The sequence below is a fragment of the Scyliorhinus torazame genome, chromosome 7, assembly GCF_047496885.1.
Source record: "Scyliorhinus torazame isolate Kashiwa2021f chromosome 7, sScyTor2.1, whole genome shotgun sequence".
Classification (NCBI taxonomy): domain Eukaryota; kingdom Metazoa; phylum Chordata; class Chondrichthyes; order Carcharhiniformes; family Scyliorhinidae; genus Scyliorhinus; species Scyliorhinus torazame.
In genome coordinates this window covers 20085532-20108354 of record NC_092713.1, presented here as the reverse complement: position 1 = coordinate 20108354, position 22823 = coordinate 20085532, and the positions used below count along the sequence as shown (strand labels likewise).

The 22823-nt window shown below is 47.5% G+C and overlaps 1 protein-coding gene across 2 annotated transcripts in view; it reads left to right on the top strand.

Moving 5' to 3' along the window:
- The window catches only part of LOC140426062 (interferon-induced protein 44-like), a 39929-nt gene extending 19224 nt beyond the window's left edge, over window positions 1-20705 (top strand). For both annotated transcript variants that reach the window (XM_072510375.1, XM_072510376.1), the window contains exons 4-8: window positions 6974-7157; window positions 12072-12224; window positions 15284-15455; window positions 16870-16970; window positions 19422-20705. In XM_072510375.1, the coding sequence (XP_072366476.1) occupies window positions 6974-7157; window positions 12072-12224; window positions 15284-15455; window positions 16870-16970; window positions 19422-19604 (793 nt within the window). In that variant the 3' untranslated portion in view covers window positions 19605-20705. The remainder of the gene's footprint in view (window positions 1-6973; window positions 7158-12071; window positions 12225-15283; window positions 15456-16869; window positions 16971-19421) is intronic.
- The last annotated feature ends 2118 nt before the right edge of the window (window positions 20706-22823 follow it).

The window sequence follows — 22823 nt, the reverse complement described above, 5'->3', positions numbered from 1 at the left end:
GAATTACATAGATACATAGAATTTACAGTGAAGAAGGAGGCCATTCAGCCCATCGAGTCTGCACCGGCTTTTGGAAAGAGCACCCGACCCAAGTCCACACCTCCACATTATCCCAATAACCCAGTAACCCCACCCAGCACTAAGGGCAATTTTGGACACCAAGGGCAATTTACCTTGGCAAATCCACCTAACCTGCACATCTTTGGACTGTGGGAGGAAACCGGAGCACCCGGAGGAAACCCACGCAGACACGGGGAGAACGTGCAGACTCTGCACAGACAGTGACCCAGTGGGGAATCGAACCTGGGACCCTGGAGCTGTGAAGCAATTATGCTAACCACAATGCTACCGTGCTGCCCTAAGTGGACCTACTATTTCGAGGGCCACTTCCTTAAGTACTCTGGGATGAAGATTATTATGGATATTTGTCAGCCTTCGATCCAATTAATTTCCCCCAAACTATTTATTTACTAATGCTAATTTCCTTGAGCTCCTCATTAAAACCTATGTTTTTCAAAACGTCGAGTACATTATTCATGTCTTCATTTGCGAAGACAGAAGCAAAATACGAATTTAGCTCCTCAGCCATTTCTGTGTTCCCTGTTATGAATTCCCCGTTTCGGACTATAAGGGATCTGCATTAGTTTTTATGAATCTTTTTCCCTTTACATACCTATAGAAACTTTTACAGTCATTTTTTATGTTCCCCGAGAGTTTACTTTCAAATTGTATTTTCCCGTTCTTTTTGTTTTAATAAACATTTTATTGAGGTATTTTTTGGTTTTACAGCGACAACAAAATAAACAATATACATGAATCTATGAACATAGTGCAAAAGTCGTCTTCCTCCCTTACAGGTCCCACCTTTATTAACCCCCTACTCTGAACTAAACTACACCCCTCCCCCTTTCTGCTGACGATTAATTTTCCGTGAAGAAGTCGACGAACGGTTACCACCTCCGGGCGAACCCTAACATTGACCCTCTCAAGGCGAACTTGATTTTCTCCAAACAGAGAAAGCTAGCCATGTCCGATAGCCAGGCCTCCGACTTCGGGGGCTTTGGGTCCCTCCAAGCTAATAGTATCTGTCTCCGGGCTACCAGGGAACCAAAGGCCAGAACGTCTGCCTCTTTTTCCTCCTGGATTCCCAGATCTTCCAACACCCCGGAAATCACCACCTCTGGACTCGGTGCCACCCTTGTTTTTAACACCGTGGACATGACATCTGCAAACCCCTGCCAGAATCCCCGAAACTTTGGACATGCCCAGAACATGTGGACATGGTTCGCTGGTCCCCCCGCACACTTTGCACACCTGTCTTCTACCCCAAAGAACCTGCTCATCCGGGCCACTGTCATGTGAGCCTGGTGAACGACCTTGAATTTGTATCAGGCTGCGCCTGGCACATATTGTGGACACGTTGACTCTACTCAACGCGTTTGCCCATAGACCATCCTCTATCTCTCCTCCAAACTCCTCTTCCTACTTACGCTTCAGCTCCCCAGTCTGCGTCTCCTCTGACCCCATAAGTTCCTTGTAAATGTCAGAGACCCTCCTTTCTCCCACACACCTTCTAGAAACTACCCTGCCCTGTATCCCCCTTGGTGGTAGGAGCGGGAAGGTTGAAACCTGCCTGCTTAGGAAGCCCCGCACCTGCAGGTACCTGAATTTGTTTCCCCTCGCCAATCTAAATTTCTCCTCCAGCTCCCTCAGGCTTGGAAAGCTCCCCTCTATAAACATATCCCCATCCTCTCAATCCCTGCTCTCTGCCATCTACGGAACCCCCCGGCCCACCTCCATCGTTCCCGGGGCAAACTGGTGATTATTACAAATTGGAGACCAAACTGATGAACCCTCTGCTCCCGCATGCCTCCTCCATTGTCCCCAGACTCTCAGGGCCGCCACCACCATGGGGCTGGTGGAGGACGGTGCCGGCGGGAATGGCAGAGGCGCTGTTATCAATGCCCCTAAGCTGGTACCTTTACATGAAGCCACTTCCATATGCTCCCATGCCGACCCTCCCCCCACCACCCACTTCCTGATCATGGCTATATTCGCCGCCCAATAGTAGTTACTGAAGTTTGGTAGTGCAAGCCGCCCTCTTCCTGGCTTCGCTCAAGCATCCCCCTCCTTACTCGCGGGGTCTTGCCCGCCCATACAAAGCCAGTGATCTCTTTGTTGACCCGTTTAAAAAAGGACCGCGGGATAAAGATGGGGAGACACTGAAACACAAACAGGAATCTTGGGAGGACCGTCATCTTCACCGACTGCACCCTCCCAGCCAGTGACAACGGGAGCGCGTCCCATCTCCGAAAATCGTCCTTCATTTGGTCTGCTAGTCGGGCCAGACTTTGCTTATGCAGCCGTTCCCATTCCCGCGCCACTTGGATGCCTAGATACCTAAAGCTTCCCCCTACTAATCTAAACGGCAGTTCCCCCAATCGCCTCTCCTGTCCCCTCACCTGGACCGTAAACATCTCACTTTTCCCCATATTTAGTTTATACCCCGAAAACCGGCCAAATTCCCCCAGAATCCTCATGATTTCTTCCAGCCCCTCTGCTGGGTCCGATACATGTCGTCTGCGTAAAACGAGACTCTGTGCTCCCCCCCCCCCTCCCCGGACCAGCCCCCTCCCCCCTTGAGGCTGTCAGTGCAATTGCCAGCGGCTCTATAGCTCGCGCGAACAACAGTGGGGAGAGGGGGGCACCCCTGTCTCGTCCCCCGATACAGCCTAAAATAGTCGGATGTTGTCCTATTCGTCCGTACTCTCGCCACAGGAGCCTGATATAGCAACCTGACCCAGTCAATAAAGCCCCGCCCGAATCCAAACCGTCCCAGTACCTCCCACAGATATTCCCATTCCTACTCGATCAAAGGCCTTCTCTGCGTCCATTGCGACCACTATCTCCACCTCCCTACGTTCCAGGGGAATCATGATCACGTTTAACAACCTTCTTACATTGGCCACCAACTTCCTTCCCTTAACAAACCCTGTCTGGTCCTCCCCAATAACGTCCGGAACACAATCCTCAATCCTGGAGGACAAAATTTTGGCCAGCAGTTTGGCATCCACGTTCAATAGGGATAACGGCCTGTAGGACGCACACAGCTCCGGGTTCTTGCCCTGCTTCAGAATCAGCGAAATCGTGGCCTGTGACATCGTCGGGGAAGCACACCACGTTCCCTTGCCTCATTGAATGTCCTCATCAACAACGGCCCCAATATCCCAGAGAACGTTTTGTAGAACTCCACTGGGTACCCGTCCGGCCCCGGGGCTTTACCCGACTGCAGGCCTTCAGCCCCTCCACTATCTCTTCCATCCCGATCTGGGCAACCAGCCCTTCTACCAGCTCCCCATCCACCTTTGGGAAATTTAGCCCCCCTGGGAAGTGCCTCATCCCTTCCGTTGGGGTTCTGACCCATACAGCCTACTGTACCCCCGCTGAGTCTCCAACCAAGTTCCCATCTCCATCCTTTACTTTCCCTATCTCCCTGGCTGCCTCCCTCTTTCTAAGCTGCTGGGCAAGCATTCTGCTGGCCTTCTCTTCATGCTCATAGATCGCCTTTCTCAGCTGCTCAAACGCCCTCCCTGTGGTTAACAAGCTGAACTTCGCCTTTAGCCTCCGCCGTTCCCTTAAAAGCCCTGCCTCTGGGGTCTCCACATACCTCCTGTCGACCTGTAGTATCTCCTTTACCAGTCGGTCTGTCTCTGACCTGTCTACCATCTCCCTGCGCGCCCGTATCGAGATCAGCTCCCCTCTAACCACCGCCTTCTGTGCATCCCAGACCACCGCTGCCGAAATTTCCCCCGTGTCGGTGACTTCCAGGTAGTTCTGAATACATTTCCTCAGCCGCTCGCACACCCCTTCGTCAGCTAGAAGACCCACGTCTAACCCCCAGTGCGGGCGCTGGTTACTGTCTTTACTAACCTGTAGGTCAACCCAGTGCAGGGCATGGTCTGAGATTGTGATCGCCCAGTACCCCGTGTCCACCACCCCTGCCAGTAAAGTCCTGCTCAAAATAAAGAAATCAATCCGGCAGTACACTTTATGCACGTGTGAGTAGAAGGAGAACTCCTTCACCCTCGGCTGCCCAAATCTCCATGGATCCACCCCCCCCATCTGCTCCATGAACCCTTTTAGTTCCTTTGCCATTGCTGGCACCCTGCCCGTTTTTGAGCTTGACCGGTCTAAACCTGGGTCAATAACTGTTGAAGTCCCCTCCCATGACCAACTTATGCGATTCAAGTCCGGTATCTCCTCCAGCATCCACTTTAGAAACTCCACATCGTCTCAATTTGGCGCGTACACATTTACCAGTACCACCTGCACCCCCTCCAATTTCCCACTGACCATAATGTACCGGCCTCCCACATCCAAGACTATTCTACCCGCCTCAAAAACCACCGCTTGTTGATCAGGATCACGACCCCTCTAGTCTTCGAGTCCAGTCCCAAATGAAAAGCCTGTCCAACCCAACTTTTTCTTAATCTAATCTGGTCAGCTACTCTTAAATTGTGTCTCCTGCAGCATTACCACGTCTGCCTTCAATCCTCTCAAATGTGCGAACACGCGTGCCCTCTTGACCGGCCTATTTAGCCCTCGTATATTCCAGGTGATCAGCCTAGTTGGGTGGCTCATCGCCCGCAACCCCCCCCCCCCCCACCCCCCCTTCGCCGATCAGCCATCACCTTTCTTGGGCCAGTCTCCAGCCCGCACTCCACCGGCCCACCCCCAGGCAGCCTCCACCCCCACCTTCCTCTCTGTCCCTCAGCAACAGTCCCTCCCTCGTCATCAGAACATTTTCTTCTCCCTCCCCCCTAGTAACAGCACAATATAAATCAACCCCTTTGATGAGCCTAACATCTGCTTACCCCCCACTACGCTTCCGTGAGCTAGCCCGCCCAGCTAGCGTGACCCCCACCCCTGGCGCCAGACATTCTCCCACCTATTGTTTCCTCCCCACATATACGCACATATTCAGATGACAAACAATCCCAACACAATTGCCCGACAGAAAATCAAACCCGCTAAACAAAGAAAAGATCAAGCAAGAGATCCAGCATCTAAACAAACACACCTCCATCCCCCAACAATGAAATGTAAACTTTAACTCACTCAGCTCTGCAACTGGCCCCAAAGCAATACAGAAGGCATTACAGATAGCGTCCACAAAATGAAAAAACGAGAATCTTTTTAAAACATGAACGTTGCAGCAAAGTTCAAAAGTTCTCAGTCCGCCACCAGTCCTTTCATTTCTGCGAAGTCCAGCGCTTCCTCAGGTGACTCGAAATAAAAATTGTGCTCTTCGTACGTGACCCAGAGATGGGCCAGATACAGCAGTCCGAACTTCACCTTTTTAAAAAAAAAGACCAACCTGACCTGGTTAAACCCCGCTCTTCTCCTGACCACCTCCACACTCAGGTCCTTATAGATCCGCAGGATACTGTTCTCCCATTTACAGCTCCGTGTCTGCTTGGCCCACTGTAAAATACGCTCCTTATCCAAATACCTGTGGAATCTCACCACCATTGCCCTCTGAGGGGTCTCCCATTCGCGACTTCCTCGCGAGCGCTCTGTCTACCTCCACGGGTCGGGTGAATGCCCCAAACCGCAGCAGATTCTCGAACATGTCCGCTATGTATGCCCCAGCATCCGCTCCTTCGGACCCCTCCGGGAGCCCAACGATTCTCAAGTTCTGCCGGTGGGACCTATTCTCTAGGTCCTCCACCTTCTCCGGGAGCTTCTTCTGCTGGTCTCTCAGCATTCCCACCTCCAACTCCACCGCAGTCTGATGTTCCTCCTGCACAGCCAGCGCCTTCTCTACCTTTTGGATCGCCCGATCTTGGCCGTCCAATCTAAGCACCAGCCACGCAATTGACTCTTTAATTGGGTCCAAGCAGTCCCGCTTCTGCTTGGCGAAGCCCTCCTGGATAAATTACATCAGCTGCTCCGTTGACCGCTGGGTCGCCAAGCCAGAGGTCTGGTCATCCGCCATGCTTTCTCCCACTGCAACTTCAGCCCAAGCCTTCTCTGTCCATGAGTTTCTGCCTTTGCGAGCACTTCTAGTCCTCTCCATGCACCGATATGGAAATCCAGTACACAATTGCCTCTTTCATCGATTTTTCAAATCAAGTCCGGTAAAATATCGGGGAAAATGGTCCAAATGTCCGACCCGAGCGGAAGCCACCAAATGTGCGACTTTACTCCTTCATAGCCGCCACCGGAAGTGTATTTTCCCCTTCTAATCAATCCTTTGGTCTGCCTTTGCTGAATTTTAAACTGTTCCCAATCCTCAGGTCTACTGCTTTTTCTTCCTAATTTGTATGCCTCTTCTTTGAATCTAGTACAATCTCTAATTTCCCTTGTAACCCTCTGCATCAAAGAATTCTGCTTTACTTTCTGCTTTTGTTTCTGGAAGGGCAGGAGATGGGGGGGGGGAATGAAGATCTGACTGCACTTACTCTTCACCATGACTTCAATGTCTCAAATATTCTGTGCAACAGAGCACAATAAGAGGTGGCATAGTGATTGCCAGCAGTGCCTTGTCGAAAACATGGCTGTAAGAAAGAAAGTTTTTGCATTTATATAGAGGCGTGTTGGCTTGTGACTTACCGAACATCAGGCCTCAAAATGGTTTTGAAAAATGAAAATGGCTTATTGTCACAAGTAGGCTTCAAATGAAGTTATTGTGAAAAGCCCCTAGTCGCCACATTCCGGCGTCTGGTCCGGGAATTGAACCCGCGCTGTTGGGTTTGGTCTGCTTTAGAAGCCAGCTATTTAGCCCACTGTGCTAAACCAGCCCCAGTCACAGCCAATGTTTGCTACCAGTTATTAAAATTGGGTCTATATCTTAATATTTCTGTAATGATCAACAAACAGATCATCTAACTTACTATGAACAATGCGAAGGGAGACTTGCTGAATCGATCATAACAATTCTGGTCTTCATTCATATAAATGTTCTTTCTAGCACCGAATTGAGCTTGATCAAGAGACATACTCCATACCTAAGCTCCGTGTCTCAGGCCCGAATTTTACTAATTGGACCAATTGGAGGAGGAAAGTCCAGCTTCATCAACTCAGTCAATTCGGTTTTCCGGGGTCATGTCACCAATCGAGTTTTAATTAGAGGCGGAGCAACAAACACGAAAATGGTAAACCTAAAAACACAGCCAGAGGGATTGTGTCCTTGTTAGTCTCTTATGGAGGTAGTGGACGGGCTTTCCAGAATCTTCCAGTATTTTCTAGGTATGGGGGAGATGCCAGTAGATTTGTTATAATAATAATCTTTATTATTGTCACAAGTAGGCTTACATTAACACCACAATGAAGTTACTGTGAAAAGCCCCAAGTCACCACTCTCCGGCGCTTGTTCGGGTGCACAGAGGGAGAATTCAGAATGTACAATTCACCTAACAGCGCTTCTTTCTGCACGTTCTCCCCGTGTCGGCGTGTGTTTCCTCCGGGTTCTCCGGTTTCCTCCCACAAGTCCCGAAAGACGTGCTATAAGGTCATTTGGACATTCTGAATACTCCCTCTGTGTACCCGAACAGGCGCCGGAATGTGGAGACTAGGGGGTTTTCATAGTAGCTTCATTGAAGTGTTATTGTAAGCCTGTTTGTGACAATAAAGATTATTCTGACTATTCTTAAGTGCAAAGGCACTTAAACTGCAAAGGTTTTAAAGAGCTATCTCTGCGACTTGGCACTTTTTAATGGTTACTTTTATGAATTGCGCATTTCAAAAATGATCAATTTACTGCTTTGACATTAATATTCTTTACATTTTCTTCACACCCATAACTCTATCATTTTGAAATTCTGTGTTTAATGTTCCAAACCAGATTGCAGGCAGCTGTCGCTAGGTTTCTTGCTGAAGGAGAATGAGAGGCTCACAATGAGATTGCTTTTTCGGGGCTGGAAAAGGGGGTTATTTTAGAATCTTCTATATCATTGGCCTTAGTTTTGTTAACCAGCCTTTTATTTGGCACCTTGCAAAGTGCTTTCTTAAAATCCACATAGACAACATCCATTCCATCCCCTTCATTAATCTTCTCTGTTACATCATCAAACAATAGAAACGTGAAGTGAAGGAAGTGCCCAGGACATCTGGTGACATCTGTGCTGAGAGAAAAGAGAGGTCAGTGACCTATCGTCAGAACGAGTGCAGATCGTGACCCTGTAGCATTTTCCCTGATTCTCTCTCCATGGGCAGCACGATAGCACAGTGGGTAGCACCGTTGCTTCACAGCGCCAGGGTCCCAGGCTCAATACCCGGCTTGGATCACTGTCTGTGTGGAGTCTGCATGTTCTCCCTGTGTCTGCGTGGGTTTCCTCCGGGTTCTCCGGTTTCCTCCCACAAGTCCCGAAAGGCATGCTTGTTAGGTGAAGTTGGACATTCTGAATTCTCCTTCTGTGTACCCGAACAGGCCCCAGAGTGTGGCGACTCGGGGATTTTCACAGTAACTTCATTGCAATGTAAGCCTACTTGTGACAGTAAAGATTATTATTATTATTAGATGCTCCCTGCCTGCTGAGTATTTCCAGCATTTATTGTTTATATTTCCGATTTCCAGTGTCTGCAGCACTTTGCTCTCCTATCATCTGCTTAATGCTCGGTATTTGCAAGTGAAGTTAGTTTTATTTCAAAATGCAAAGTATTTTTCTGTTAACAAAGCCAGTTGTGGGAGTGGGTTGGCAATAATTTACTGGAAGGTTTTTCCTTTTTTAAACTTGGACGTGAAACCAGTATTCATGCGCCAATAGAATATCTCGCTGTTCCTCCAAGATAGTCTCATTTGTACGAGTGATTATAGTTTGCGGTCCTTGAGGTTCAAGACTTTTGGGTTTCCCAGTCCAGCTATTGCACTGGGCCAGGTTCAGAGAAGCAGAGCTGGTTGTTTAATATGATCGACCAAGGAATGTGTAATTGTCTGACAATTGGTTATTAAGTATATCATACTGAAATCTGGGATTTTGGTGGACTTTATAAATAGAGGTATAGAGTTCAATAGCCAAGGGACTGGATTCTCCGTTTCTGAGACTAAGTGTTGACGCCAACGGAGCATATGTCGTTTTTACCACCCAAAATTCTGCGTGAAACCCTAAGCGATTCAGGGGCCGGTGAAGGGCTAGCAGCCATGCCGAGGGCAAATCCCGGTGCCCACGCCAAAAATGGCTGGAGAATGGCCGGGTCCGTGGCCGTGCATGTGCACAACGAAGACCTGCAGCGGTCGCGCCGTACAAAATGGTGCTGGCCGTGCACAGACCCAACCTGCCAAATAGTGCCCCACATACCACCCTTTGGCCACCCCCACCAGTCCCCCCCAGCCCTGGCAGAAGCCACCCACGGCCAGCAACGCGGTATCCGGCCGACTGTGGCAGCGCTGGACTCAGTTCCCAGCCGCCATGCCGGGATCCCGACCGTTGAGACCACAGGTGAAAGGCACAGTCGGGAACTCGGCCCATCTGGGACGGAGCATCGGGGGAGGGCCTTCAGGTGATGTGCTAACGCCGCGCGCCGCGATGATGCCGTGTCGGAGGGGGTGGAGGAGACAAAACCTGCGTCAAACAAGCGCCGCGCCCGATTTCGGCGTTGCCCGATCGGCGATTCCAAAATCGACATCGGGCAATGGAGAACCCCGACCCAGAACTTTTCCGAAATCAGAATAGAACGGCTTGACCCAACTGTGACTACAGTTCCCAATTTTGGCATCCAATGGATGTGAGGATGAGGTTCAAGGTGGTAGTGGTTGGGGAGGTGGGAATGGAGGGGTGGGCTGGGGGTTACATGTCAGTGCTGGAATAAAGGCCCTGGTAAGTGTGAGCTCGGATTTTACAAAACGGCTTTTTATTTATTCAGGGGTTGAGGCCGACGCTGGCTGGGTCAGCATTTATTGCCCATCCCGAACTGCCCTTGAAATGAATGGTTCGCTCTGTCACTTCTGGGTCAACTACACTGCTATGGGTATGGAGTCACATGTAGGCCAGACCAGGCCAGGGTGGCAGATACCTATCCCTAAAGGACATTAGTGAACCAGATGGGTTTTTACAACAATCGGCAATGGTTTCATGGTCATCAGGAGACTCTTCACAGAATCAAAGAAATATAGTGCATAAACGGCCATTCGGCCCATCGCGTCTGCACTGACATGTAAAAAACCCTGATCCACTTACTCAATCCCATTTGCCAGCGCTTGGCCCATAGCCTTGAATTTTATGACATGCCAAGTGCTCATCCAGGTACTTTTTAACGGATGTGAGGCAACCCGCCTCTACCCCCCTCCCAGACAGTGCATTGTAGACGGTCACTGCCCTCTCGGTAAAAAAGTTTTCCCTCACATTCCCCTTAAACCTCCTGCCCCTCACCTTGAATTTGAACCTCATGACTGACCCTTTAACTAACGGGAACAGCTGTTCCCTATCAACCCTGACCATGCCCCTCCTAATCTTGTCCACCTCGATCAGGTCGCCCCTCAGTTTTCTCTGCTCCAACTAACACAATCCAAGGATATCCAACCTCTCTTCATAACTTAAATGTTCAATCCCAGGCAACATCCTGGTGAATCACCTCTGCACCCCCTCCAGTGCAATCACATCCTTTGTTTATTGCGACCATAATTGGGCACAGTACTCCAGCTGTGGCCTCACCAAAGGTCTATACAACTCCAACATCACCTCCCTTCTTTTGTGATATATGCCTCGATTGACAAAGGCATGGACCTTTCCCACCCCATTAACCTGCCTTCTGCCTTCAAAGATCTATGACAAACATCCCAACGTCCCTTTGTTCTTTGAAACCTCCCATGTCATGCTGTTCATTGTCAAATTAGTCCTTCCAAAAACCTCAAACTTTTCAGGGTTAATATTGTTAATATTATTATTGTTAATTATTTTTATATACCTCTGTGAATTACGCACATATTTGCTCCTCAATTTCCCGCTGACTGTAATAAACAGCTAGCAATGTGGCTGTCTTCTTTTTTATTCCTAAACTCTACCCACAAAGCTTCATTTGATACCACAATGCCACAACCTCCCCACTGCCTCTTAAGAGCAGAAAACAGGGAGTCGTTGTAAATGGTTATTTGAGGATGATAGCCAGTAGTGTTCACCAAGACTAGGAGCATTGCTTTATTTAACATGCTAATATAAGAGGAGGCAGTGATGTAGTGGCAATATCACTGGATAGTAATCCAGAGACCCTGGGAACATGGATTCAAATCCCACCTATTGGAATTTGAATGCAATGGGGTAAAAAGCTCTTCTCAGGATCAGCAACCAAGAGACGATTGTCAAGTGTTGTAAAAACCTATCTGGTACACTAATCTCCTTTAGAGTGGGAAATCTGCTCTGAAGTAAAGAAAGAACGTTGACTTGGATATTGGAATATGGAGCAAAAGTTGCTGAACCTGCAGGTGTAACTAACAGTGAGATGGTACCAATTGACTGCAGTGGCAGATGGAAATTAATGCAGAGAACTGTGAAGTAATGCATTCTTGGCAGAAGGTATGGGGAGAGACATTTTTGTGTGTTTGTATGTTTCTCTCTGTTGTTGCCTCATTGATGGAGTTAGAAAGAGAGAGAGATGCTGCTAGTCCCTCATGGACTATGCTTATTAATTGCCCAAAATTACCAGGATGGTAGAAGGCAAATGAGATGCATTTTTAAAAATAATCTTTATTAGTGTCACAAGTAGGCTTACATTAATGAAGTTACTGTGAAAAGCCCCTAGTCGCCACATTCCAGCGCCTGTTCAGGTACACAGAGGGAGAATTCAGAATGCCCAATTCACCTAACAAGCACGTTTTTTGGGACTTGTGGGAGGAAACTGGAGCACCCGGAGGAAACCCACACAGACACGGGGAGAACGTGCAGACTCCGCACAGACAGTGACCCAAGCCGGGAATCGAACCCGGGTCCCTGGCGCTGTGAAGCAACGAGTGCTAACTACCTTGCCGCCTATTTACTGAGATATTTTCCATTTTCCACATTTGTTTGTTTTACGGTTGGAAGTGATTTCATTTTGACAGTGCGGCCTAACCCCCTGGTATCTTTGTTTAATTGCAGTACTCCACATACTCCTTCAGAGGGCAAAAGGATGATACAACTTTGCCTCTTATTCTATGTGATACAATGGGAATTTCAGAAGGCACAGAATCGGGGATACACAGTGATGATATTATCAGCATCATCAAAGGACATGTCCCTAAAAGATATCAGGTACACTGTTATAAATGTTAACATATTTCATTGGATATTTCTTTTTCCATGCACCACCCTGGCTAAACGATTAAACAGTCTGCTCTTAGGATTCTGTGATTCTGTGACTTGAGAGATATAAGAGAAAGCACAGTATTGTCTATACTGTTGTCAAGGGCTTCTTCATATGTTAAATGTGGGTGCAAACTTGTTCAAAGTGATTTACAGCAGCAGACAGTGTTGTGTGGCACTACCACTCTGCTCAATGGCACAGATTCCAAACAGATCCAGCAACTCAAGACGGGACAACAATGAGGCGCTGTGGGCCATCGGCAGCAGCAGAATTGTGCTCAAACACAATTTGTAACCTCATGGCCCGGAATATCCCCCACTCTACAATTACCACCAAGCCAGGCCATCAGTCCCTGGTTCAATGAAGAGTGCAGGATTGGATTTATTGTCACACGTACCGAGGTACAGTGAAAAGTATTTTTCTGCGTGCAGCTCAAACAGATCATTAAGTGCATTAAAAGAAAAGAAAATGCACAATAGGACAACACAAGGTACACAATGTAAATACCTGGACACCAGCATTGGTGAAGCATACAGGAGTGTAGTATTAATCAGGTCAGTCCATAAGAGGGTCATTTAGGAGCCTGGTAATAGTGGGGAAGAAGCTGTTTTTGAGACTGTTCGTGCATGTTCTCAGACTTCTGTATCTCCTGCCCGATGGAAGAAGTTGGAAGAGTGAGTAAGCCGGGTGGGAGGGGTCTTTGATTATGCTGCCCCCTTTCCCCAGGCAGCGGGAGGTGCAGATAGAGTTAATGGATGGGAGGCAGGTTTGTGTGATGGACTGGGCGGTGTTTACGACTCTCTGAAGTTTCTTGCGGTCTTGGGCCGAGCAGTTGCCATATCAGGCTGTGATGCAGCCAGGTAGGATGCTTTCTATGGTGCACCTGTAAAGTTTGGTAAGAGTCAGTGTGGGCATGCCAAATTAATTAGTTTCCTGAGGAAGGAAAGGCGCTGTTGTGCTTTCTTGGTGGTAGCGTCGACGTGGGTGGACCAGGACAGATCTTTAAATGATGTGCACACCTAGGAATGTGAAGCTGTCAACCATCTCCGCCTCGGCCCTGTTGATGCTGATAGGGGTGTGTCCAGGAACAACACCAGGCATACCAAAAAATGGATATCAATTTGGTGAAGCTGCAACACAGGACTACTCGCGGGCCAAACGCAAGTGATCGACAGCTAAGCAAGTCCACAACCAACAGATCGGATCTAAGCTCTGTAGTCCTGCCACATCCATTTGTGAATTGTGGTGGACAATTAAACAACTCCCCAAAAGAGGGGATTCCATAAATATCCGTATCCTCAATGATGGAGGAGCCCAGCACATATGTGCAAAAGACAAGGCTGAAACATTCGCAACAATCTTCAGCCAAAAGTGCCGAGTGGATGATCCATCTCCGTCCCCCTTGGAGGTCCCCAGCTTCACAGGTGTCCGTCTTAGGTAAATTGAATCACTCCACATGATATTAAGAAACGGTTGAAAGCACTGGATATTGCAACGGCAATAAACCCTGACAATATTCAGCAGTAGCACTGAAGACTGGTGTTTCAGAACTTGCTGCGCCCTTAGTCAAATTATTTCAGTACAGCTACAACACTGGCATCCACCCAGCAAGATGGAAAATTGTCCACGTGTGTCCTGTCCACAAGAATCAGGACACATCCAATTACCATCCCATTTTTCTACTCTCGATCGTCAGTGAAGTGATGGAAGGGGTCATCAACATTCTATCAAGTGGCACTTACTCAGCATAAAACCTGCTTACAGACACTCAGTTTGGGTTCCAGCAGGGTCACTCAGCTCCTGACCTCATTACAGCCTGATTTAAACATGGACAAAAGAGCTGAATGCCAGAGGTGAGGTGAGAGTGACTGCCCTTGACATCAAAGAACAAAGAAAAGTACAGCACAGGAACAGGCCTTTCGGCCCTCCAAGCCTGCGCCGACCATACTGCCGGTCTAACCTAAAACCTTCTACACTTCCAGGGTCTGTATTCCTCTATTCCCATCCTATTCATATGTTTGTCAAGACACCCCTTAAACGTCACCTTCGTACCTGCTTCCACCACCTCATCTGGCAGCGAGTTCCAGGCAACTACCTAACCATAGTGTAGGTTAGATGGCTTTTGTTTCGGTGCAACATCGTGGGCCGAAGGGCCTGTACTGCGCTGTATTGTTCTATGTTCTATGTTCTACTGCCCTCTGTGTAAAAATCTTCCAACGCACATCTCCTCTAAACTTTGCCCCTCGTTCCTCAAACCTATGTCCCCTAGTTAATGACTCTTCCACCCTGGGAAAAAGCTTCCGACTATCCACTCTTTACATGCCCTTCATCATTTTGTAGACTTCTATCAGGTCACCCCTCAACCTCCGTCATTCAAATGTGAACAAACCGAGGTTATCCAACCTTTCATAGCTAATGCCCTCCATACCCAACAACATCCTGGTAAACCTCTTCCATACCCTCTCCAAAACCTCCATATCTTTCTGGTAGTGTGGTTTCCTCCGGGTGCTCCGGTTTCCTCCCACAGTCCAAAGATGTGCAGGTTAGGTGGATTGGCCATGATAAATTGCCCTTGGTGTCCAAAAATGTTAAGTGGGGGTTACTGGGTTACGGGGATAGGGTGGAGGCATGGGCTTGTGTAGGGTGCTCTTTCCAAGGGATGGTGCAGACTCGATGGGCCGAATGGCCTCCTTCTGCACTGTAACTTCTATGATTCTATGATACCAGGAATGAGAGATTTCAGTTTTCTGAAGGGATCAGAAGGGATTCTCCGCGGAGAGGAGAAACAGCACTCCGGCACAGTACCAGCCTCCTAGGAAGGGGTGAATGCCTGGGCCTGGAGGCCCGTTGACGCCGGCGTCGCTCGCGCCGCTTTTGACACCGGCGCAGAACTTGGCCGCCGGATCGGAGAATCCCGGCCCATGAATGCCAGTCTTGCCGCCGATGCCCAAATCCGGAGAATGGATATAAAATGTATTATTTTAACACCGGGTTCTTTATCTTGCAGTTTAACACAGCTTCTCCAATTCAAGCTGGCGCAAAAGGCTACGTTAAATCAGCAACTCTTGGCCAGAGGATTCACTGTGTTGTATATGCCATCGATGCAAGCAAATCCACCCTGCTCTCCCCTGAAATGGAAAAGAAAATGTGTGTCATTCAATCTCATATTAATGACCTCGGTGAGTAGCGTCCTGAATTGTCTGAGAAGCAGAACATGGACCAAGTGCAGGGTCAGGCTCACCAATCGCACTGATATCACTTCGTCATTCCAATTAGTCACTACATTTTGCCCATGCTTTGCCTGACCGCACCTAGCATGCATTGTCATATTTAAGCGAGAACACTTCATCCCACTTGGATATTTCACATTTTTGAAATCAGAAAGGAAGTCAATAATTTCCTTTGGTTTCTTCGGACCTTACACGGGAGTTGGTATTGAGAAGCAGCTGCAAACATATAAAGACATGTTCCTGTCAATAGCAAGTACCGAGACATGTTTATAGACACCAATTAGTCTTTTCAGTGGTAAAGGGATGGGATCTGGTAACATGCGGATTCACCTTTACAGTAAAATAATTCATCAAATATTGTATGGTGTAATACTGCTCTCCTTATCTTCTGAATGAATGGGTGAAATCTTCTGAGTCCCACGGAGATCGGTTTACAGGTGGGTCGAGGAGCAAAATTGGGATATCCTGTATCAGCCAGCTTCCCGTCGCACTCCCGCCTCTGTGAAACCTTGTCCTCCGACAACGAGGGTGACTAATTAGCATCAGTTAAGTGACAACTTGGGCAAACTGGTGATGCTGCCAGGAGCTTCCGAAAGGTGGGCTGGCAGGATGTGGCGACCAACGTCGGTCAGGTTCCTGGAGAGAGCCTCCCAGTAGCAGGCCAAGAGGTCAGCAAGACCTATTTTATTTCACTCCCCTTGGAACCGCAGGGCCATGCCTGCAACAAAAGGTCATGATGTCCTCACAATCTAACCAATCTTCAGTGGGCGCCTCTGCAAGTGGGACTGCAATTTACCCACAGTCTCAGGCAAGCCAATTGATCCTCTCTCTTTGCTGGTTCCCCCTTAATGATTGGCCACCGCTAGGGCGACTCAGGTCCCATCGGGGTCCAAATACGCACAGAGCCCCAACCAACACTTCAGAATCTTCCACGTGGGCAGCATCGTAGCACAGTGGTTAGCACAGTTGCTTCACAGCTCGAGGGTCCCAGGTTCGATTCCTGGCTTGGGTCACTGTCTGTGCGGAGTCTGCACGTTCTCCTCATGTCTGCGTGGGTTCCCTCCGGGTGCTCCAGTTTCCTCCCACAGTCCAAAGATGTGCAGGGTAGGTGGATTGGCCATGCTAAATTGCCCTTAGTGACCAAAAAGGTGAGGTGGGGTTACCAGGTTACGGGGATAGGGTGGCGGCGTGGGCCTAAGTAGGGTGCTCTTTCCAAGAGCCGGTGCAGAATCGATAGGCCGAATGGCCTCCTTACGCACTGTAAATTCTATGTTCTATGTCCACAGGGAGAGGATCCTGCATATTGTGAGTAATGCCACGGAGATCTGCTAAAATAAAATTAATGTTTTGTTTTATACTCCAGAGATACCACAGATTGTTTTATTAACAAAAGTGGATGAAGCATGCCCTTTGGTTCGGAAAGATGTTATTAATGTCTATTTGAATAAACTCATTGAAAAAAAGGTACAAGTTCTACTATACTGTAATTCTCAATAGCTTCAGCTTTCACAATGTGCACTTGTTGGTGTTCAAGGTAAGAATTTGGGGTTTCTTTCTTTTGAATAAAAATGTAAATGTGATGTCACCTGAACGTTAGTGGCTGCTGAGTATTTCCCCTTATTTCAATTTTGACTTGGGCATTGATTTAAACTAGCAAATTAAGACAATTGTTTGGGGTAATTGAAATAGTAATTGAATTAATAGAATGAGTGTTCGTACAAAGCAGCTTCACCAGAATGCAGACTTGACTAGAGTGTGTAAATTTGGTGAAGTTGATCACCCAGTCTGCGTCCAGAATCCCCTGTACAGAGCATTCCGACATTTCCACCCTGACATCCTGATCCACTCCGCTATCACCCCTTATGCTTTGCCCTCTTCCAAAGGGATCTTTCCACAAAAGCGCAGAAGATTTAACTTCTGCCCTTTACCCCCTATCTCATTGTCTGAGGCCCCATACACTCCTTCCAAGAGAAGCCATGGTTTATGTGCACTTCTTTCAATTTATTCGCTACTCACAAAATGGTCTCTTCTACGCTGGGGAGACCAAATACAGATTGGTGACCACTTTGTGGAATACCTCTGTTCAGTCCACAAACATGACCCTTAACACTTTTGTGGCCTGCCCCTTTAATTCACCACCTTGCTCTTTCTGCAGATGCTGCCAGACCTGCTGAGAATTCATTTCCAGCATGTTATTCCTCCATCATCATCCCTTTGACATCATTCCGACCAGAAGGACAGACCCAGTAAATGTGGCAACCGTGGTATCCGGTCAGGAGAGAGTTGCCTTGGAAGTTCTCAACAGTGACTATGGGCCCGATAAATTATTACAGCATCAGGTCAAACGACGGAATTGAAATATCCTACTGATTTCCACCTACTGCATCCCCGGACCACGTCCCTCTTCCCCTACCCGGTCTGGCCTACTGCTGATGCCAGATCCACAGCAAGGAAGTTGACCCTTAACTTCCCTCGGAAATGGCCGAGCAAGCCATTCGGTTGTATCAAACTGCGACAGGAAACACTCAGCTCCGGACATCATTGCAGTATTTGTCCAAACATAGACAAAATAACAGAATTCCAGAGGTGAGATGACAGTGGCAGATGACATCAAGGCAGCATTTGACCAAGTCTGACATCAAGGAACCCGAGTAAACCTGTAGTCAATAGGGGCAAAACTCTCCACTGGCTGGAGTCATACCTCACAGAAAGCAAGATGGTTTTGGTTGTTGAAGGACAGTCATAGCCTCTGCCGCAAAATATATCGAAGGTTGTGTGGAAAATGTGGTGAGTTGTGTGGGCTTGAGTGGGGTGCTCTTTCCAAGGGCCGGTGCAAACGCGATGGGCCAAATGGCCTCCTTATGCACGGTAAATTCTATGAATTCTCTGAATCTTTATTACTGTCAGCTTACATTAACACTTCAATGAAGTTACTGTGAAAAGCCCCTAGTCGCCACATTCTGGCGCCTGTTCGGGTGCACAGAGGGAGAATTCAGAATGTCCAAATTACCGAACAGCACGTCTTTCGGGACTTTTGGGAGGAAACCGGAGCACCCGGAGGAAACCCACGCAGACACGGGGAGGACGTGCAGACTCCGCACAGACAGTGACCCGGGAGTTGAACTTGGGACCCTAGTGCTGTGAAGCAGCAGTGCTAACCATTGTGCTACGGTGCCGCCCATAAACACCACCATTGCACTGAAATTGCAGGACAATGGCCGATTTTGAGCACTCCGTTAAGGAATGGACATTGAAGGCATGGGAAGTGCACAACACTGGTTCACCTGGCTGATTCCAGGGATAGCACGAGGAAAGTAATTTGACCAAAAAAGGTCAAGATAAGAGGAGTTTTAAGAGGGGATTTCAAGTTTGCTGAAAAATGAATTAGGAGAGGCAATTTCCTCTGGTGGGAGAGTCTGCAGCAAGAAGACGCAAATTAAAAGAATGTGATCAAAGGGCAGGAAAAGTTCCTTTGCACAGAATGTGGAATATATTGGCAGATGCAGTCTTTTTCAACTTTTATTGTAAAATTGGATAAGTATTTGCAGCAGAGGAAGATGCAGATCCATGGAGAGAAGTGGGCGGGCGGGGTACTTTTGGATTGATACAGCTGCGGGGAAAGAACAGACGGTGGGGATAGTTTTATATTCAAACAGTATTAGGGGGCAATTGGATTAATGTTGGATTGTGCGAGTGAAGATTCAATGAACTGAATGGCCTGTGATTGTGCTGTAAATCTCTATGGCTGTAACCTCTATGGCTGTTTGGGGAGTACAGATAGTTGGGATATAAGGAAAAGGTGGGTAATGGGGTTAAACCACGACTATACTCCTTGCAATAGGGATGGACTGAATGATCCAAATACTCTTCTTGTGTTGCTTTATCCTTAATAAGCTGGATTCTTTTTTTTTCCAGGTGCTGGAAATAGGAAAACAACTGAGTCTTCCGGCTTTGTGCATATTCCCTGTGAAAAACTATTGCTCGGATCTTGAACTTGCTGACCATACAAACGTTTTACTGCTGTCTGCTGTGGTACGGATGTTGCAATCCACTAATGATTATTTTGAGAATCTGGATGAGGATTTACCAGTGGCTTAGACTGCCCTGGATCTCTGAATAGCTTCACCGCGAGTCTGAGTGAATTCAAAGACTTTAAACAATCATTTTCCTCTTTGTTACCTGTGACCTCACAGGTTTGAATAAAACAGTTTCAAAATAATTTAGCTCAGTGCGATACTGAAGCCTGCTCACGTTATACTACTGTTAAGTTGTCTTCATATTGTGGCAATAGTAACCTTTAGATTTTGCTTGTGGATATAATGTCCACAAAATTGTTGAATTGAGACTGAGCTTGAAGCAATACTCAGTTTAGTTTGTGATTGCAATCCAGCCTGGACTGATTAATAATTTGAGAGATTGCTAATTGGTTGATAAAGAGTTCTGCAGGACGAAACATCCGGGAACACATCCGCCTTTTTCCAAGCCGACGATTAGTAAGGATTCACAGAATCGCTGCAGTGTAGAAGGAGGCCATTTGGCCCATCGAGTCTGCACCGACCCTTGGAAAGAGCACTACCCTAGGCCCACGCCCCCACCCTATCCCCTTAACTCAGTAACCCCACCTAACCTTTTGGACACTAAGGGGCAATTTAGCATGGCCAATCCACCTAACCTGCACACCTTTGGACTGCGGGAGGAAACCGGAGCACCCGGAGGAAATTCATGGAGACACAGGAGAACGTGCAAACTCCACCTTGGCAGTCTCCCGAGGCCGGAATTGAACCCGGGTCCCTGGAGTTGTGAGGCAGCAATGCTAACCACCGTGCTGCCCGTACGGAATGATATGTTTCTTATCATCAGGAGTTGTCCGATAAAATAGCAATTACAACAATGAAACTATTGTGAAGTTGTTCTTGTCCCCCGAAAAATAAATCGGTAAAATTAATTAAGCTGAATAGAATTCTCCTATGCTGTTGTAATACAAAATACAGAAAGACATGCAATTCAACATAGTTAGGAGTGAGATAAAGATATTAAAATGGTTGCTGGAATTTATAATGTCTTAAGGTGCTGAGCTCAGAATGGTAATTGCAATGTTTGAATCTTTTGACTAAACCTACAGGGTTTTGTCGTCTGTCCCACTTCTTTGGTGTATGTTTATTAATGTATCCTAAATAAATCTATCACTTCGGACATTCAGTGGCCACCAGTTCAATTGATTCAAAGAGTTAATTATAAGTAAGGACACACCTCGCCACCAATAGGAAGCAAATCATTCGCTCCGTAGAAGAAACCGGAAACAATGGTTAGGATCTTACAATTGAACTCCTTTAAAAGCAAAATCTGGGAAAGATTAAATAACGAGAGGCCACTTTGTTTTATTTAAGTTATTTTTATTTGCTGTCCACTCAGGGTTGCGGGTTTCCACCACGGGCCTTCATGTGACTGAACAGGCCGATTCCCAACCTGTGGATCTTTGGACATTACCTCAAGGTAGTGGAAACTGGACGATTTGCTTCCTTATCTTTCCCTCTCTGACGCTGCTCTGCGAGATCAGCAAGATGTTGGGGATTAAAGCGGGAAGCAGCTTTATGGGCAAGTTGTCTCTATTCTGAACGATTGGAGGCAAACCCCTCTCGTCTTTAATTTCTACTTAACATTTCCTCAGCGTAAAAGATTAGAAACTTGCGACCAGTGGATATATTATATTTGGTCAGCAGATGGTGGTGAGTTGCCTTCCTGAAGTGTAGGTACACCCACTGAGCTGTTAGGGAGGGAGTTCCAGGATTTTGTCCCAGCGACAGCGAAGGAACGGCGATATATTTCCAAGTCAGGGTGGCGAGTGACTTGGAGGGGAACTTCCAAGTGGTGGGGTTCCAGGCATCTGCTGCCCCTGACCTGCTAGATAATAATAATATAAATTGCTTAATGTCACAAGTAGGCTTCAATGAAGTTACTGTGAAAAGCCCCGAGTCGCCACATTCCGGTGCCTGTTCGGGGAGGCTGGTATGGGAATTGAACCCGCGCTGCTGGGCTTGTTCTGCATTACAAGCCAGCTGTTTAACCCACTGTGCTAAACCCAATGGCAATGGTCGTAGGTTTGGAAGGCGTTGTCGCAGGAACCTCGCGAGTTACTGCAGTGCATCTTGTAGATGGTACACACGGCTACCACTGTTCGTCAGTGGTGGAGGGTTTGAATGTGGAAGGAGGAGCAATCAAGCGGGTTGCTTTGTCCTGGATGGTGTTGAGCTTCTTGAGTGTTGGAGCTGCACTCATCCAGGCAAGTGGGGAATATTCCATCACACTCCTGACTGGTGCCTTGTAGATGGTGGGCAGGCTTTGGGAGGGTCAGGAGGTGAGTTACTCGTCGTGGGACTCCTAGCCTTTGACCTGCCCTGGTAGCCACAGTATTAATGTGGCTAGTCCAGTTAGGTTTCTGATCAATGGTAACCCCCAGGATGTTGATTGTGGGAGATTCAGCGATGGTAATGTCATTGAATGTTTTCTACCAACTCGGTGCGGATTCTTCATTGCCCCTTGCAAATCCGACCTTTTGTGATTCATGAACTCCCAGCTCCCTTTGTACCTCAGAGTTCAGTAATCAATCTCCATGTTAATAATCTGTTGCTCTTAAATTCCTGTCGAAGTGGACAATTTCACATCTTCCCCTGTTATACGCCCTCTGTCAATTGTTTGCCCAACCTCTTAGCCTATCTCTGCAGGCTCCTGATGCATCTGTCCAACCCACCTCTGTGTCGTTCAGTACATTTAGCACTCATATAATCAGTCCCTTCTTCCAAGTCTCTAATGTAAATTGGAAATTGTTGAGGCCCTAACACCGAACCCCTGGGGTACCCCATTTGTCACATTCTGCAAATCTGAAAATCCCTCACTCATAATAATAAAAAAAGAAAGAAAACGCTGGGTAAACTCAATAGGTCTCGCAGAATCTGTGGCGAGAGAAACAGAGTTAACGTTCCTGATCTAAATGGTCCTTTTCCAGAAAGTTAACACGTCGGGCTACAACGGCTCAAGAAGGCAGTTCACCATCACCTTCTCAAAGTCAAACCGGGATGGACAATAAATGCTGGCCTAGCTTGTGAGGCCCACATCTCATTAATGACTTAAAAAAATAAACCCAGATCCAAATATATATCTTAAACTTATATACTTGACTTAAAATTCACATGTGCTCCACGCTTTGTTTTGATTTCAGTCGTGTATATTGTTCCTCCTTGAATGTATTCCCATCTCTGGTTTAGTCTCTGATTTGTTGCACTCTGCTGACATCTGGTGGCCAGGCCCCCAAAATGCTCT